The sequence below is a fragment of the Pan troglodytes genome, chromosome X, assembly GCF_028858775.2.
Source record: "Pan troglodytes isolate AG18354 chromosome X, NHGRI_mPanTro3-v2.0_pri, whole genome shotgun sequence".
NCBI lineage: Eukaryota > Metazoa > Chordata > Mammalia > Primates > Hominidae > Pan > Pan troglodytes.
In genome coordinates this window covers 122,394,341-122,413,373 of record NC_072421.2, presented here as the reverse complement: position 1 = coordinate 122,413,373, position 19,033 = coordinate 122,394,341, and the positions used below count along the sequence as shown (strand labels likewise).

At 37.2% G+C, this 19,033-nt stretch overlaps 1 protein-coding gene across 8 annotated transcripts in view; it reads left to right on the top strand.

Moving 5' to 3' along the window:
- Positions 1-19,033, top strand: part of TENM1 (teneurin transmembrane protein 1) — an 824,537-nt gene that overhangs the window by 290,616 nt on the left and 514,888 nt on the right. For all 8 annotated transcript variants that reach the window (XM_016942761.3, XM_016942759.3, XM_063804361.1 and 5 more), the window contains 2 exons: positions 15,870-16,130; positions 17,759-17,815. In XM_016942761.3, coding sequence (XP_016798250.1) covers positions 15,870-16,130; positions 17,759-17,815 — 318 coding nt within the window. The remainder of the gene's footprint in view (positions 1-15,869; positions 16,131-17,758; positions 17,816-19,033) is intronic.

Genomic DNA, 19,033 nt, shown 5'->3' with positions numbered 1-19,033 from the left:
CATATAGATTAATATACAGATGAAAATCTGTGTGATTCTGATACTAAATTTTGACTGAGCACAGTTATTACAAATTTATTTCCGCTAGAATATGAGTTCCATGACGGCAGGGATTTTTACCTGTTTTGTTCGTTGCTTTATCTCTGATACCTGAAACAATGCTTGCTACGTTAGGTGGTTAATAAATATTTTCTAGTTAAATGAATTTTCTTATATTCTGGATTAAAACTCACAGCTAGCGAATTTCCAGGCTGCTTTGTAGATGTATGCAAAAAAATTGTAAACTCGGTTATTTGTGTTCAGATTAATGATTCTGGAGCCCTAGCACACAGGAATAGTAAGCAGCATGAGATATAATCTAAGACAAACAAGGCCCAATTCCTTAGTATGGTATATAAGGCCCTTTACAAACTGGCTCCATCCCACTTTACTGGTTCTTCTACCCCTACACTTATAGTACAGATGCAGAAAATTGTTTGCTGTTCTTTAATTTCATTATTCCCTTACACTTGTCTTTGCCCTTGAACACACACTTCTCTGTGCTAGAAATGCTCTTATCCACTTTTTAACCTACCAGAAGTGCATTCATCCTTTAAGATGAAACTCAAAGTATCACTTCTCTGGAGCCTGTCTCAGTCTTTCAGGCAGAGTGAGTCCCTCACTTTGCTTAGACTCCACAGCCCTTTATGTATAGATCTATCACGGCACTTACTTACCTCCTTGTCCTATCATCATTTCCATGTCTGCAATAGATTGTCAGCCCTTCGAGGGAAGAGGACGTATCTTTTTCCTTCTCTCTAATCTGCCTGGATCCTACCACAGTGTCTGTCACACCATAGGTGCTCCGTGAGTGCTTATTGAATAACATATGGACTGAGGGCATGAAAACTAAGGGTTGAAGTGCTCTATTAAAAATTATAGGCCAAGTGCCATAGCTTATGTGTGTAATCCCAGCACTTTGGGAGGTGGAGGCAGGAAGATCACCTGAGCTCAGGAGTTCGACAACAGCCTGGGCAACATAGTAAGGCCCCATCTGTATAAAAAATTAAAAAATTAGCCGGGTGTGGTGGCACACACCTGTAGTCCCAGCTACTTGGGAGACTGAGGCAGAAGGATGGCTTAAGCCCACGAGGTCAAAGCTGCAGTGAGCTGTGATCGCACCACTGCACTCCAAAGCCTGGGTGACAGAGCAAGACCCTGTCTCAAAAAAAAAAAAATTATAATATATAATTTGGCATTAGTCAGGGAAGAGAAAGTATACCAAACCTAGCTTAACTTTTTCAGATTTGCTAACATACTGCTGTGCTATTAGGCAACTGGCCAAGAAATGAGAACATTTGAACAAGAAAGGGGGAAAAAACAAATGGAGCTAGAATTCTGGAAAAGGAAGTGACAACGGCCAAAGTAATTGATGCTGAATATGGGGAGGGAGAGGGTGACAGACAGTGGATGGACAAAAGGAACAGATCTACCTTAAATTGTGCCTAGGAGAAACCTTGGAACCAGTGACAAAGCCAAGTAACTATGTCAAAAGTGAACATTTAGCCAAGCATGTGTTTTGTCAATATACTATCAAATCACTATTTGGCTCTTTGTGCTTTTTCCCCCCAAGGTGATGATTTGGGGACCAAATGGAGTCAACTGTTCCAGGCATCGTGTAGACTCATATTACATCTATCCTGTATATCATTAATGTCCTTGGGCAATCCTCATAGATTGTTTTACCTGCACATCCTTCCAAAATGTGTAAAAGGAACATGCATTCATGTATATAGATTGTCCATTGTTTTTTAAATGCCTGAAACATTAATTTGATTGTTCAGATTAAGTGTTTGGGGCAATGATAATAAGGATTTGGATAATATAAGTTTCCAATTCAAAAGCACTAATGTTATTGTTGCTGTTTGCATTTGCTTTCTAGCTTTGAGAGGTTTTGGAAAATGCATTTTGCAAGAATTGCCTGCAGTGTTAGCACTAAATGATAGTGTGGAGGTAAAGAGAAGCATGCCTTTATCTAATTTCATACCTCCTTGATAAATTTCAAATAAAGAAAAATGTTCCTAAACATTTTACCATAAACTGTAGAATATTTTCAACTCAAAACCTTTCTCTGTGTACTGTGATACGTGTAAAACTCTGAATGTAGATCACAGATATAGGCTTAGTCTATTTAGCATGAGATGATAATACTACCTTGTAAACAGGAACTGCCCCCAAAATTTGATCTGATTGCTTCCTCTAGTTGGGTGATAACATGCTGAAGTAATACCCCAACGCACATTTCTCAGTGAATATTATTCCTCTCATCTTTGTTAATGTTGTTAAATAATTTCAAAACTCTCCTCAAGGCAGCTGCTCTGTGCTAGGGAGCTAAACACAGGAGAGGCCAATGTTTTCTTTTATTTGTCCGCCTGCAGACACAGATGTTGTTTGTGTTGTCTGGAAGCACAGAATATGCTCTAAAATATCATTGTTGTTTTCAATGAGTCAAAGTGACAAGTTGCGGGTAAAGTGAATCCATAAGAATTAGTACAGAGTGGAATAATACTTCAAAAGGAGGTACAAAAATGCATTAAACTCATATAGAACAATAAGCTATTAATGATATATGCATAGTTTAAGGGTCTATTTTTATATTGTCAGTGACAAAAGAAGTGCCCATTGTCTCCTGGCTGCTATATCCCTCAAAGTATTTTGGCGGCTGGCTGTGGAAATCCAGATGGAGACAGCAGTGAACTGAATGAAACCTGGGAGACAAGAAGCAGGAAGTTCTAGCATCCGCCACATTCACATTGCACAAATGAGAACTAAGCTGTGAATTTGAATGTGCTGCTTATAATATGCTGCATGAGGTCATTAGGATGGTGTTAAAATGGTTCCAAGTTAGCATTGCCAGTTGGTATCTGTGTGACTTTGGACAATTTATTTAATCTGTCATTGAATGTTGGTTGCTTTATTTGAAAAACAGGACTAATAAGCTGGGCACAGTGGCTCAAGCCTGTAATCCCAGCACTTTGGGAGTCCGAGGCAGGCATATCACCTGAGGTCAGGAGTTCGAGACCAGCCTGGCCAATATGGCGAAACCACGTCTCTACTAAAAGTACAAAAATTAGCCAAGCATGGTGGCGGGTGCCTGTAATCTCAGCTACTCAGGAGCCTGAGGCAGGAGACTCACTTGAACCCGGGAGGTGGAGGTTGCAGTGAGCCAAGATCGCGTCACTGCACTCCAGCCTGGGAGACAAGAGCGAGACTCCATCCAAAAAAAAAAAAAAATTGGAATAATAACAACCTTTCTCTCAGGGCTACTCTGAGGATTAAATGAAATAATATATGTTTCAGGGCTTGGTACATAGAAAATGCTAAATTCATGGAGGTCAAGCTACCAAGGAACATGCAGTTTTACATATTAAAAAAGAGGAAGAAGAAAGTAAATCCAAACTTTAATTTAGCATCTTCTTTTTAAAAAAAATTTACTTTAAGTTCTGAGAACATGCACACGTATGTTTATTGCAACACTATGTACAATAGGAAAGACTTGGAACCAACCCAAATGCCCATCAATGATGGGCACTGGATAACGAAAATGTGGTACATATATATCATGGAATACTATGTAGCCATAAAAAAGGATGAGTTCATGTCCTTTGCAGGGACATGGATGAGGCTGGAAACCATCATCCTTGGCAAACTAACACAGGAACAGAAAACCAAACACTGTGTGTTCTCACTCATAAGTGGGAGTTGAACAATGAGAACACATGGACACAGGGAGGGGAACGTCATACACTGGGGCCTGTCAGGAGGTAGGGGGCTAGAGGAGGGAGAGCATTAGGGCAAATACCTAATGCATGCAGGGCTTAAAACCTAGGTGACGGGTTGATAGGTGCAGCAAACCACCATGGCACATGTATACCTATGTAACAAACCTGCACATTCGGCACATGAACTTAAAGTAAAATAAAATTAAAAAAAGAAGATGCTAAATTCATGTTTGGATTTACTTTCTTCTTTTTTTGATATGTAAAACTGCATGCTTTTTGCTAGCTTGACCTCCATCCATTTCTGCCCCAGGACTAGGGAATGCGTGCTTTGAAATCAGAACTACCTAGAAGTGGTTAAATTAAAAATCTTGTGCTTAGTCAGTTGCAAGTGAATTTTCTGATAACTGAGATAAGTTAGTTTTCCAACTTCCACAGCTAATAGAGAATGGCCTTTCTTTCTAAATAAAAGTTTGTAATGATAGGACTGTAATGTAAATACCACTCTCAAAAATAATTGTGTTGGTTCAGATCTACTATACTTCAGAATGAGGTTGACTGACCCTGATTATAAGAGTATATGACTACTATGTTAGTGTTTGCATATAATAACCCATTCTGCCATTGACTATATATACTATGCCACTAAAGAGTCTTTGTAGAAATTAATGGTAAACAAAGGGTACATTATCAACCTCTTATTGTTGAGAAGTAGATTTTGAGGGTTTTTTAAATAGTAGGGCTTCATTTGCGCTGAGTTAATCATATCCTCTCATCTAGTTCTTGGAAATAAATGACATGCATTCAACCAGAATGAATAGCCAGGATTATGAGAGAAATTTGTAGCTATGGGACAAAACAAAGGCAACTAGACTGTTAAGGTGGAAATGGCAAATGTGTCACCGATATCATTGAGTCTACCTAATCTGTCATGGTACTTTATCATTGAGCCCAGATTGGCCCATGAATCTTTCCTGCCAGATTAGGAATAAACCTCATTTGTTGGTCACGTTTGCATTAGTCTGTACCAATCTAGCCATTCAGGATTTTGGTATCCAGAATTTAAGCCCTTCGGATTCCCCTGGAGTAAAAGTAAAATGGCAGACAAGTTGAGAGAAATTGATCTGTCCATTTCCCTCATTGATGACAGTGTGTGAACACAGATTGGTTTTTCTGTTTTATCAACCTTGCTGCTTTGTTTCATTGCTCCCAGTGTTCTTCTTGGCCATTTAAATTAGGCAAGCAGAGTACATTCTTGTCTTCCCCCTGTATTTTCTAGAAACATCTTTATTGAGGTAAAATTGACATACAATAAACTATATATAGAGTATACGAGTTGGTAAATTTTACATATGTATATATCCAGGAAAACATCACCACAATCATCACAGTGAACCTACCTACCACCCCTAAAAGTTTCCTTTCACTGCTTTATAATGCCTATATCCTCCACTCCCCACACACCCCAGTCCAGGCAACTGCTGATCTGCTTTCCCTCACTATATATTAGTTTGCATTTTCTGGATACTTACATACCTGGAAGCACACAGTATGTAGACTTTTTATTTGGCCTCTTTAACTCAGCATAATTATCTTGATATTTGTTTATGTCATTATATTATTTATATTAATAGTTCATTCCTTTTTATGTCTCAGTAGTATTCCATTGTATGGATGTACCAGAGTTTGCATTCATTTGCCTATTGATGTTCTTTATTTCCAGCTTTGGCTCTTACAAATAAAGCTTCTATGAGCATTTGTGTACAAATCTTTGTAAGGACATGTGATTTTATTTATCTTTGGTAAATATTGAGGGTTGGAATAGTTAGATCATATGGTAAGTGTACATATAACTTTATAAGACATGAAGATATCTAGGGCCAACATTGCTCTGCACCCACCTAACAAAGCTTAATAGCAAGACCCAAAAGGATAAAAATGTTGCCAAGTAATTTAAGCACACACTAGAACAAAGCTTTATACGCAAATATATACAGACAGTCCCCAACTTACAATGGTTCAACTTATAATGATTCAACTTAATTTTTTTTTTTACTTTATGATGGTTTAAAAGCAATACACATTCAGCAGAAAAAATACTTTGAGTACCCATACAACCATTCTGTTTTTCATTTTTGGTATAGCATTCTATAAATTACATGAGATAGTCAGCACTTTATTATAAAGATAGCCTTTGTGTTAGATGCTTTTGCTCATCTGTAAGCTAATGTAAGTGTTCTGAGCACATTTAAGGTAGGCTAGACTAAGTTATGATGTTCAGTGGATTAGGTGTATTAAAGGCATTTTTGACTTACAATATTTTCAGGTTACAATGGGTTTATCAGAATGTTACCCCATTGTAAGTCGAGGAACATCTATCTATGAATTCAAAATCTGTTTTGAGTATTCTATTCAATGCCCATGAATTATGAGGTTTTCCACTGTGGATGTTGGAAACAGTGACTATTTCCAGCCCTGTTTCAGATTCAGAAGTTGTTTCTTTTATTCCTTTCTGATGGCTCTTTCTCCATTCTCAGATGGTTTTCTTGCACGCATGTGCTGTCCAGAGAGCAGGTGAATATGCAGGGGGGACCCTCTGAAGATCTATGGAATTCTTTTTCTGTGCAGTTCTCTCCTCTCTGGTACTCCATACTGCAAACTCTAGCTATCTTGGCCTTCCCGCACTACCAGCTTAGTCTTCTCAACTCAAAGAGACTACCAGGCTCTACCTGTGATCCCGCTCCTTGTCCTGAGGCCTGGAAACTCTTACAGGGTTTACCTAATTTGTTTCTCATATCTCAGGGATTGTTGTCCTTCATTATCTGTTGTCCAATGCCTGAAAACTGTTGTTTCATACATTTTGTGTGGCTTTCGTTGTTGTCATTTAAGGCAGGAGAATAAATTTGGTTGCTGTCACTCCATCTTGTTTGCAAGTGGAAGTCTTCTCCAGAATTTAATGTTTTCCTCTGAATGGAATTCAAATTTGCAAGTTCCTGATGAGTGTCCAAAAAGTTATTTTCTCAATCTTTCCCAACTTAGAAAATTTATTCATTCATTCATTCATCCATTTATTTATTTATTTATGATGAGGTCTCACACTGTCACCTAGGCTTGAGTAACAGTGGTGCAGCCTCAAACTCAGGGGCTCAAGTGATCCTCCCAGTCTCTCAAGTAGCTGGGACTACAAGCACATGCCACCACACCTGGCTAATTTCTTTTTTTTAATTGAGACAGAGTCTCACTGTGTTGCTCAGCCTGGTTTCAAACTCCTGGCTCAAGCAATCCTCCCACCTTGGCTTCCCAAAGTGGTGGGATTATAGTCAAGAGCCACCCACATCCAGCCAGAATTTCTTTTTTCTATCCCTGACTTATTTTTTTTAGTAACATTCTCTGAGTTCCTGAAAACAGGCTGTCAGAAGAGCTACATACCCACTCCAGGGCATTCTACAAACTTACTGAGATGATAAATTCTATCTGGGATATGGCATGAAACTGGTTGATGAGAATGACAAAAGAAGTTTCTATTCAAGCCAGCTTAAAGATGGTCTTTTACCAAGGCTTTGTGACTAGTTTCAGTAAAATTTCCCCAGTTCTACACCCTAGAGTACATTTCTGAAGAATTTTAACAGGCAATTATTTCCCAATTAATTATGCCAAAAAGTATAGTGAAGAAAGCTTCCTTTTGTGTGACTATTTCAGTCAGAAGATGATACTGAGTACTTGTTCTCCATTAGTCTAATATTATAAATTGTATTTTCCTGAATTCACAGCCAGTGGGCTGCTGTCTTTCTCCTCTTGCCAAATTTGTGGAACATCTGTTATTTGAAACAGACAGCTAATTTACCAAAATAACAATTTTTCAATTTGCATTGGTAGGCATTGTTTTATGTTAAGCTAAACCACCTCAAATGTGTCAGAATTGGGTTCAAGTTGTTAACCCTTTCAAGAGTGGTTCCATGTTAACTACTAATTTTTAAACTTTGGTGTTTAGGGTCACTCTTTGCCTAGAAGTAGTCTAAGGTCTGAGGGGATGGCAATACAACCTTAGAATGTAATTTATTCTGTAGTTGATGATGGACGCTGACTCTGTTGTACCATTCTATCTTGGCATCTTTACTCATTCATCACAAAGTAAATGCTTACAGAGAAGTATAGAATGTTACAGAAATAATATTGCTTGCCTCTATGAGTATGTATTTGAAGCACTCACAAGTGTTTTTAATGGTTATTTAACTCTAGCTCATTGATCTCACTTCTCTAGATAGAATTGTGCAGCAGATTGATGTAGTTTAAAATTTCAGAAACACACACACACGCACACACACAGGCACCCATTGACCAAAAAGCTGCACATACTTAGTGAACATAATGGAAATACACAAGTGTACCTGGAAGGCCACAGTGGGCAATAAGGATTCAGGTTCCAACGAGTTATGAACAGCCAGAAAATTGGGCCAGCACATGTAAGAAATGAGAAATTTTTAGGGCCATTGAGCACCATGCATTTTCAGTGTTCAGTAGCCCTGAAAATTTCTCATTTAGGCCAGGAAGTCTCTGTCTCATTCAAAATGTTGAAATAAAGGGAACATGCACAGGTTCTCATTGATCTAAATTTCTGTTGAAGTCCAGGACCTCCCACCATCTTTTCTAGTCCCTGATTCTTTTTCCAGACTCTTATTACAAATATTGTAGAGCAAGCATCCAATTTTTGTCATTGTAGTGGTAACTGCTGAGTTAGCTTCAAAACAAGTGCTCCCATCTTATGTGAATACAGTCTAAATGGAGCCGTTCACTAAGGTGAAAATTAGTTTAAGGAAATAGTTAGCATTTGCTTATTCCCACATCAAATTTTCTTCCTCTTCTTAGATTGCTGAAGGATATTTTAATCTCTCTCTAAATATGATTGGAGTTGTTTTGATTTCTTCCAGGTTTCTACCTCGTCTTCTTTCCTTTTGAGTCCTGATACAATTCTGTGTCCTCTGATTTGAGCCATTTTTACAGATTTTTAATTCATTGTACTCCTGAGAGCATCCTTTTTTTGATATTAACATAGCCTTTTAACTGCATTCTGGGATGTCTCCAGTTAGCTAATATTGGTCACAAAGCATGAATGTTTCTACTTCAGGCTTTTAACTCTGCCCAGATTTGTTGCCATGCTTTTCCGTATACTGACAGATGGAGAAACCTTGAAAATTAAATAAGGCATAATTAGTAGGTCCTGAGTGCCGAGATAATGGGTGCATTTGGAACTGTCAAGGGGAGATTAGGCTCCAGGAAGCTTAGTTATTTTATTTAAGTCCTCTTATAACCACAGGCTCCAGTCTTGCACATGGGAGCATTCCATCTCTCACTCCTGTGCCCCAGAAAAAGCTGATGAGCCCTCAGCAGAAAAATAAAAGTCAGGTTTGGACAATGTGCCTTTATTACCTTGTTATCATTAGGGGCTTAAAAAGGCTCTGTGTGGAACTTCCCAAAGGACATGACAAGGTCCTGTTAACTCACTCTGCTCACTGCCTAGTATAGCACTGTACATTTGATAAAACATTTTCATGAAGAAAGGAGGAAATTAAATTGAACTAACTTTCTAAGACTAAGAGAAATCAGAGGAGACTATTTTGTTTTGATTTCTTTACTTTAAATTGAGTGGGTGTTCAGTGAAGCTGTGTTTAAGTAAATTTACTTGAACTGATTTGGTTGACAATTTGATACCATTTTCTTTTTAAAGCCCTCAAACTGAGAAATAGAAAATGGTACCCAGTAGTGAAAATTATTTGCCTCTTATCTGGTGTTACTTACTTCTTTGTCTCTGTATTTCTTGCTTAAGATTGTAATAATCCATCGCATTTTTCCCTGGAGCCAGTAATGAATTATTAGTGGGTCAGTAATATTTTTAATTGTGTGAATTTTATTCATTATGTTTCCAATAGCCATGTTGTAAATGGATACTTTTATATTTGATGAGTAACAATTTACTCAGTTGCTTTTTACATTTTAAGTTGTAGATACTCTGTTTCTCTATCAATAATCTTGCAATTCATAGTAGGTACATAGGCTGTATCAATACTTTAATATAGCAGGAATTATAATTATGGCACAAGATCTTATTTAACTAATATGTACTATATCCTTCACAAAGAAGTATATATGGCTCCTTGATTCATGAAACTACTAACTCTTTTCCCATTTGAACACATTGACCATTACATATGTTGGATAACAGGTTCGGGTTATAATTATAGAATTTTAGAACAAGGCAGTTACGTAGAGATTTATTTCTAGTTGGATCCATACATCTTACAAATGAGAAAACTGTGGCCCCCAAAATGTTAAGTGACTTATCCAAAAACCAAATGGATAATTAATAACACTTGCTTCTGCATGTAATCTATAAGGGTTGTTGTGATTCACAGTAATTAAACTAATAATTCTATCCCCTCCCCCCTCTCCTTTATTTTGGAAATGGGCTATACTCTTTAAAAGTTATATCCCAAATTTCTCAGGTCATGGTTAAAATTAATCACACTTCTTGACTTCCAGTTACTTATTTGGAGCATAATGCCTTAAAGCTCACTTTTTAGAGGAAGCATGGGGAGGTAGAATTTTAGAAAAAATAGTCTTGAGCTTATCAGAAACACAGAAATTGGCCAGGTATGGTGGCTAATACTTGTAATGCTTGAGTCCAGGAGTTCAAGACCAGCCTGGGCAACACTGGGGGGAGCTCTTCTCTACAAATAATTTTAAAATTATCTGTGTGTGGTGGTGCATGCCTGTAGTCCCAGCTACTCAAGAGGCTGAGGTGGGAGGAGGATCACCTGAACCTGGGAGGTCGAGGCTGCAGTGAGCCAAGATCGTGCCACTGCACTCCAGCCTGGGTGACAGAGTGAAACCCTGTCTCAAACAAACAAAACAAAACACAGAAATGGCATTTCTAGAAAAACACTGATACAGATAGCTATAACTTTCCTTCTCAAGTTTTGATAAATGGCTTCTTTAGGCTGAACACCTGATGATCAACCCCTAGATTCAGAAAGTAGAGTCATTTATTTTTTTTCAGTGCTTTATAGCATTTAAAAAAAATTATTAATTTGTTAGCATTAGTAGATGTCTAAGGTGGTCCTATGTGCCAGACCAGCTCTACTCAATCTCATGATCCTCAACCATAAATGTTTCCCTAGCTGCTGAAAGCTTAGCAGTGATGAGTTTCATCCTTAGTTTCCCTCCTAAATTTGATGTTCAACTCTTATGTGTCTAGGACAAAAGTACACCCTAGAAGATCACTGAGAAATCATGCATCAGTCGGGCATAGTGGCTCATGCCTGTAATCCCAGTACTTTGGGAGGCTGAAGCAGATGGATCGCCTGAGGTCAGGAGTTCGAGACCAGCCTGGCCAACATGGTGAAACCCCGTCTCTACTAAAAATACAAAAATTAGCTGGGCATGGTGGCAGGCACCTGTAATCCCAGCTACTTGGGAGGGTGAGGCAGGAGAATCACTTGAACCCGGGAAGTGGAGGTTGCAGTGAGCCGAGACCACACCATTGTGCTCCAGCCTGAACAACAAGAGCAAAACTCAATCTCAAGAAAAAAAAAAAAAGAAGAAGAAGAAAGAAAGAAAAAATAAATCATGCATCAGTTAGTCTTAATGGCCTCTTGGCTTAGATATAAGCAAGATGACATTTTGACTACCTTTTTGTTCATGTTACATTTACTTTATTCCACTAGAGAGAAAAGAGCAAGACCTCCTTCTAGCTGTGAAAATTGATTCAAAAGTCTCCTTGTTGTTTTAATATCTGGTGGTGTACAATCAACTAAAAATCTTTATAGGGGTATAATTGAAGTATAATAAACTACACTTACTACATATACTTAAGGTGTGCAATATGATAAACTTTGGCATGTATACACCTGTGAAACTAGCACCACAATCAAGATAACGGACATTTAGATCACCCCAAAGTTTTTTTGTGTCCTTTGTTATCCATCTCTCCCTCCACCCTTTTCCCCAGGCAACCACGTATTGGCTTTATGTCACAGTAGATTAGTCTGAATTTTCTAGAATTTTATATAAATGGAAGCATACCATATGTAGATTTTTGTCTGTCTTCTTTCACTTAGCAGAGTCATTTTGAAGTCCATAACATTGTTATGCATCAATAGTTCATTCCTTTTTAGGACTGAGTAATATTCCATTATGTAAATATACCACAGGTGGATTATCCATTCATGTGTTCATAGATACTTGGGACATTTGTACTTTTTAGCTATTTTTGAATAAAGCTGGTATGAACAACTTTGTACAGTTTTGGACAGAAGTTTTCATTTCTTTGTGATAAATGTCCAAGAGTCCAATTGCTCTTTTGGTAAGTATGGCTTTAACTTTTCAGAAAACTGCCACACTTTTTTCTTATGTGGTTGCACAGTTTTACTTTCTCACCACCAGTGTATGAGAATTGCAATTGCTCCACATTCTTTCTCAACACTTCTTGTGGGCAGAATTTTTTTTAGCCATAGTAGTGGGTATGTAGTGGTATCTCATTGTGGCTTTAGTTTGCATTTTCCTGGTAACAGTGATGTTGAGCATCTTTTCATTTGCTTATTGGCCACCTCTATTTTTTGTTGTGAAGTGTCTCTTTAAACTTTTTGCCCACTTAAAAAATTGAATTTCAACCATTGCGGAAAGCAGTAGGGCAATACCTTAAAGAGCTAGAAGCAGAACTACCATTCGACCCAGCAATCCCATTACTGGTTATATACTCAGAGGAATATAAATCATTCTACCATAAAGACGTATGCACTCAGATGTTCATTGCAGCACTATTCATAATAGCAAAGACATGGAATCAACCTAAATGCCCATCAATAACAGATTGGATAAAGAAAATGTGGTACAGACTAGGTGTGGTGGCTCACACCTGTAATCTCAGCATTTTGAAAGGCCAAGGCAGGAAGATCGCTTGAGTCCAGGAGTTCGAGACCAACCTGGGCAACATGTAGAAACCCTATCTCTATAAAAAATATGAAAAATTAGCCAGGTGTGATGGCATGTGCCTGTAATCCCAGCTACTCAGGAGGCAGAGGTAGGAGAATCACCTGAGCCCAGAAGTCAGGGCTGCAGTGAGCTGAACTTTATCTTCTCTAGAGAATATGTAGTACTTTAGGTAACAAGGTTATATGTACAAGGCTAGAAAACAACTACTTGTGGTGCATTGTAAGTGCTTTATAGATAATGCATCTTTTGGGAATTTTGAGCACCACCAAGACGTTTGTGTATTTAGGAAAATATTTTACAATGGTGACATTGATTTCAAGAAAAGGAAATGAGGCATTTCAATAAACATCGGTTACTATAAGTAAGTGAAACTTTTTCTCTTTTCTTTTTTTATGCTTTACCACTTAAAAAAGAAGAGCAACTGATAGCTAATTTGGATTGTTACTTTTTCTAATTATAGATTGACAAGAAAGTGTACTTTTATCTGACTGTATTTAATTAGAGAATTTATGAGTTAGTCTTTGTAGTCAAAGCAGGATATAGTTACAATAGAAAATAAATTGTTTATTCTGTGTAATTTTTAATCAGATTACACAGCATTTTCTTAGAAGGGAGCAAATCCATGTTCTAATTTTCTTTTGAATGGGAAAAATATCTCTTTAATAAAAAAGAAATCTGCTTACATCTGTCAGTGCTTTTTAAAAAACTTTATCTGGTGTTTTATTAATCTGGAATGACAAATGGGACCTACATTTATTTTTATTTGCTCAACCTTTTCCAACGAATGCCATGACTCAGATGCTCATATTAAAATCTTTGGAAAGCCACATCTCATATGCCGTTGTATGAGTGAAACTAAATGCAAGTCTGTGCTCTTGGAAGTAAATTTTCTAGTTAGTGCCCTGAATCCAGGGGAAATAAATGGAGACACTTCACAGCAATTCAGAGCAAAAACTCCCTTTCTTGTATCTTTAAACAGAATTAGAGATGATGCAGCAAAATCTGTGGTAATGCCATGATAAGTTTGCACCCTCACTACTACCCATTCCCTGGATCCCATCCACTTCAAGTAAATCTCTAGGGCAGTCGATTTCAAAGTATGATCCCTGGACCAACAGCATGGGTCTCACCAGGGAAGTCATTCGAAATGCAGATTCTTTGGCCCTACTCCACACCTGCTGAATCAGAAACTTAAATTGGAAGGCACGGATGGGAGTGGGGTGCAGCAATCTATGTTTTAACAAGCCTTCTAGGTGATTCTGAAGCAGACAAGTTTGAGAGCCACTGTTCTAGGGGAGTGAAGTAAGTTGTTACAGACCTATATAAAATTCATTTCTTGCAGCTTCAAGCTGAAAGGTTTATTACCAGGTTGCTGTAGCAACAACTGCACAGTAGGATTGGATAATGAAACATTGTGAAATTAAGAGGCATGAATATTAGCTGATCCCAATATTCTAGATTGCTAAAATTTATATTGGGCAAAATGGATTTTTACTTTTAGCCTTATGGCAAGAAGAAGCATGGTTTCATAAAATGTTATGTTTGACAAGTGGAAACCACGACTGTTTTTTGAATACTACTCCTTTGGAATTTAGCCAAGTTTTTGTAGAAAAAGGGAATTACTCTGAAATACATTCATCATGGAAATCAAAAGGTAACATACTCAGCAGTGACTTATAACCCTGAAAGAGTTAATTTTTAATTGAATATTTCTAATACATTATAGTAGCTTTATTTGCCTACTATATGTTTCACAAAGCACAGTGCTATGCACCTAGTGGTATTAAGTAAACAGTAAGAATTTTTTATTAAACCCTTATTTGGTAATTATATGCCCCAAAAATAGTTATTTTAAGAATATATTCATATTCTGCTTGCTTTCCTCTAGTGTATGGTCTAAAATCCAGTACTTTCTGTATTCAGAGAATTAAATTCATGTTAGAGTTTGCATTTTATTGATATGTGCTAAGGATTAGATGCACTCAGTTAAGCTCCTTCCCAGCCAAATGACATATCCTGTCTCTGATGTCAGTCTGAGAAAATCCTGTATGGTGTACTACATCTCCGGATTACCTTATCTAAGTATTACATGGACATTTCAGATGATACGTCTTGGCATGTGGTCATTTTTCATTAACTTATTAGCAATTGTTAAAGCATCTTTTCCCCTTTTTGACACCTTGCTATAATTGAATGTAAAATTGACTGTAAGACTGAATGCCTGATATTCATGCAGTAAGTTGATGGGGCATCGTTGTTGTATACCAGAAACCATGCCTACATGGGTGTTTTAGGAAAAAGGGCTCTGTTGCTATCTGATGTGAGCTATGAAAAAATAATATCTATCCTCTGGAGTTTATTTTCCTCAACTATAAAAAGAAGGAATTCGTTGCATCATCTTTAAGGTTCTGAAAATTTTATAACTCTAAGATCTAGGGGGAAAGGAGAGGAAATCCAATCCATGAACCACTGCCAAGGTACAATATATGACTAAATTTTTGTACGTATTTATTGGAAAAAAATGACTTACATAGAATAATTAGCATAAAGTCAGCCTTGAACTCCTTTAAAATCAATGGAAAATAATGATATTAGGTACTGATGATTTAGAGTTTAAATTAACATGTTTAGAAAAGTGCATTTGAACTTAATGCTTTTTTCTCAGAGTTTTCACATTGAATTATTTATTCTTAAATCCAATGTGTATGGAATACTTAGAAAAGCAAATCATTTTAATATTTTAAGCATAGGTACACTCTGCAGATCATATATATTCTTCCTAGAAAAGAAATATCTTTTAAAGGACACCTCTCTACACTTTATACTCCTCTGCACTCACTTATTTCATTACATTTTGTGAAACCTAAAATTGTAGCTATAGAACTATTTTGGGCGTGCTTTTTCCAGAACCTTGTAAGAATCAACAGGAGAATAATTTTAAGCTACAGAAGTGCAAAATAAGCACAGAGTCCTAGCTACCATAAATAAAAGGCCAGAATTCTAACTTGCAAAAACACATAATTACTACCAATGGGGGAGAGGGGAATGAGAACAAAAAGTAGAATTTTCTGGGGGATTTCTTCATACTTCTAAACGTTTTCTCTGAACTTTGTTTCTTCTCAGAGATGGAATTCTGTGAAACCTCTCACACTCTGTGCTCTGGCTACCAAACAGACATGCACAGCGTTTCTCGGCATGGCTACCAGCTAGAGATGGGATCTGATGTGGACACAGAGACAGAAGGTGCTGCCTCACCTGACCATGCACTAAGAATGTGGATAAGGGGAATGAAATCAGAGCATAGTTCCTGTTTGTCCAGCCGGGCCAACTCTGCATTATCCTTGACTGACACTGACCATGAAAGGAAGTCTGATGGGGAAAATGGTAATAAACTACTTGAATTGTTTAAGTATAACACAGAAAGAATGCAGTTTTTAGCCTTTGCTTTGTTCTCCTTCCCTATATCTGCCCTTCTTTCATTTAATATGCAGAATGGAAATACAAGTTAGCAGGGACTCATGGACAAGGCATGCACCTAAGTATCTGGCAAATAGACATTTATTTATAATAACAGACAAAATACTTTTCATTTTCAGTGAGCCCCCAAGGGAAATAATCTCATGTAATCCATAATATTGTGCATGTTTTGTTTATTACTCACCTTTTATTTTCATCTTTATTTTCCACAGCAATACTAGTAGAATTTATTATAGAATGTCCAAATTTCATGTATTTTGGCTTTAGATCAATAAATGAACAGTGAGATGAACAGTTGTGTAGCAAGCATATTCTGTATGTGCTTACTATTTGGATTCAGATTAACCTGTTGAATGTACAAACTCAAATTAACCAGGTTGGACTGAAGTGGTTTAAAAAACCAGAAGGTGAATGAACATCATCCATTTGCTTGACAATAAGGACTAGCAGCAGTATCATTATGTCATAATCATATATGATTTTCTTGCAACTTTTATAAAAGGAAAATTTTGTCTTTTTGATTTGTTGGAAAGGGGTTAATTTATTTTATTTCTGTTCTTTTGCTCCTACCAGAGAACAAAATCTTTTCATAAAAAGCACATTACTGCTTATTAAACACATTAGTCTCTCCATCATTCTGTTTGTGTACATTTTATAAGTCCCCATTACCATGACCACAAGGCTTACTCTGTTAGCAGTGGTAATTAGTACTTTTTCAGGTGGCAGAGAGATAGCCAGCTGCCCTGTACCTGCAGTTTGTTTTTTCTATTTTGTCCTCTTCTGCCTCCTTTAATCCAAAGGTGATACTGGCCATATAATCAGGAATTAGAGGTTGCCTACTAGTTAGAATATCACGTCCTAAATAGTAGACCATAACACTTTACAATATCACCAAGTATCCTTGGGGTCTTGATTTTTTTTAGATTATTTTCATATATGTATGTGTTCATGTATGCATTGTTGACTTTGGCCAAGAGTATAGGAAGTAACGTACGGAAATGAGAAGGGAACATACTTGACATATGTAGCATATTCATGTAAGTGAAAGGCATTAGGATAGAAGTTAGGAGACCTTTGACTGGTCACTACAGTTTTCTGGGTTTCATCTTTCAATTGGGAAAAACAATGATCAAAATTATATGAAATGGGGTTGTAGGTGATCTCTTATATTGGCAAGACATCTTCTCCTTCATCTCACTCTGGACATATTCACTGGGTTGAAACATTAAAATGAAAGAAGTTTCCCCACTGGGCTCTACTATTCTTCTACCTTTGCAAGTCCCTTGTTATGAGGTATCTTTTGGAGTGATGAAAATATTCTAGACTTAGATAGATGTGATGGTTGTGCAACTCTGCAAAAATACTAAAAACCACTGAATTGTATGCTTTAAAAGGATGAATATTACATATGTGAATTATATTGCAATAAAGCTGGGTTTTTTTTAAGCACCACTAGATGAAGGGTAAGGGTTGAAGTTTGAGGAATTGCAGATGACTTGGACAAGGCTTAACTAGTAAAATGTTTACTGTTACAGGTTTCAAATTCTCTCCTGTTTGTTGTGACATGGAGGCTGAAGCTGGGTCTACTCAAGGCAAGTGTTTTCAAATATTTGATCACAAATTATTTTTACTTCACCCCATCCCTGGCACCCTACCCCCACAAAATGGAACCCTGCTTCTCTGACAAACAACATACAAGCCTGCTCAATGAACCTGTCAGAGAATACAGTGGCAGCTTATTTGTTTGTTTTCTTCTTGAAAATTTCATGTGAAAATGTTGGTGGTGAAGAGGAGGTGAAGGGGGAGCTAGGGAGAAGGATGAAACAGGATTCCGGGTAGGATGAGAAAACATTTATTTAACCTGGGAGGAGAGACTGAAATCAGGTTGGGTTGGATTTGGCTTCATGACTTTCTACAAATCTACCATGTTTTACATGGCTCTCATAATTAACTCAGTATAGTTTAGGTATTGTCATAACTTTCAGATGTTGCCTAGCAGTTGGCCTTGGTCTCTTCCTCCAGGTGTTCATGCTTGGCTTTAGCATCACACTTTATCCATGTCATCAATCATAAATAACACTTTCAAATGAAAAAAAAAGTTCATTCTCTTCTGTAAACCTATATTTACACTGTGTCATTCCTTAGTAAGGGGGCATTGGTGTATATTTTTACTTTTGCCTTCATTGTGTTCATTGGGTTTTGCCCCTTTGGAGAGGGATACTACTGAAAGTAACATTTATAAATGGTTTTCACAACTCGGCCTGTGGTGGGCCCTTCTCTAACACCTTGTGGTAGGGTCCAAACATCCCACCACAGGGCAGTGACTCAAAAATGGGATGAAACTAGTATATAAGGATTTAGAACAGTGCTTTTAACATGTAGGAATAATATGAATGTTCACTATTGTTATTGGATTAGCATTTCAAAATTTCCAAACACACTTTTCATATCTTTATCCCATTTCATCCTTATGACCACTCTGTGAAACAAATTCTATTATTTCCATTTTACATATGAGGAAGTATTAAAACAGCAATTCAGAAACAATCTAGTTGAATGCAATGGATTATTTTCCAAGTATGCTTTGCTTTCTCCTTTGGATCATGTGTGTATGCAATATGTAAACTTGAACAACTTTTCCCTGCTCTGTTCTGTATGTCTTACTTTGACTCCTACTAATATTTTCAATAAGGAGTATATAATTTGGGTCCTTATTTATCACCTATGGTAAGATTTTACCAATGTGGATTCCACACATTTTAATTGATGACAACCATGCCTGGCCTGCCTTCAGCATTTCCATAGATCCT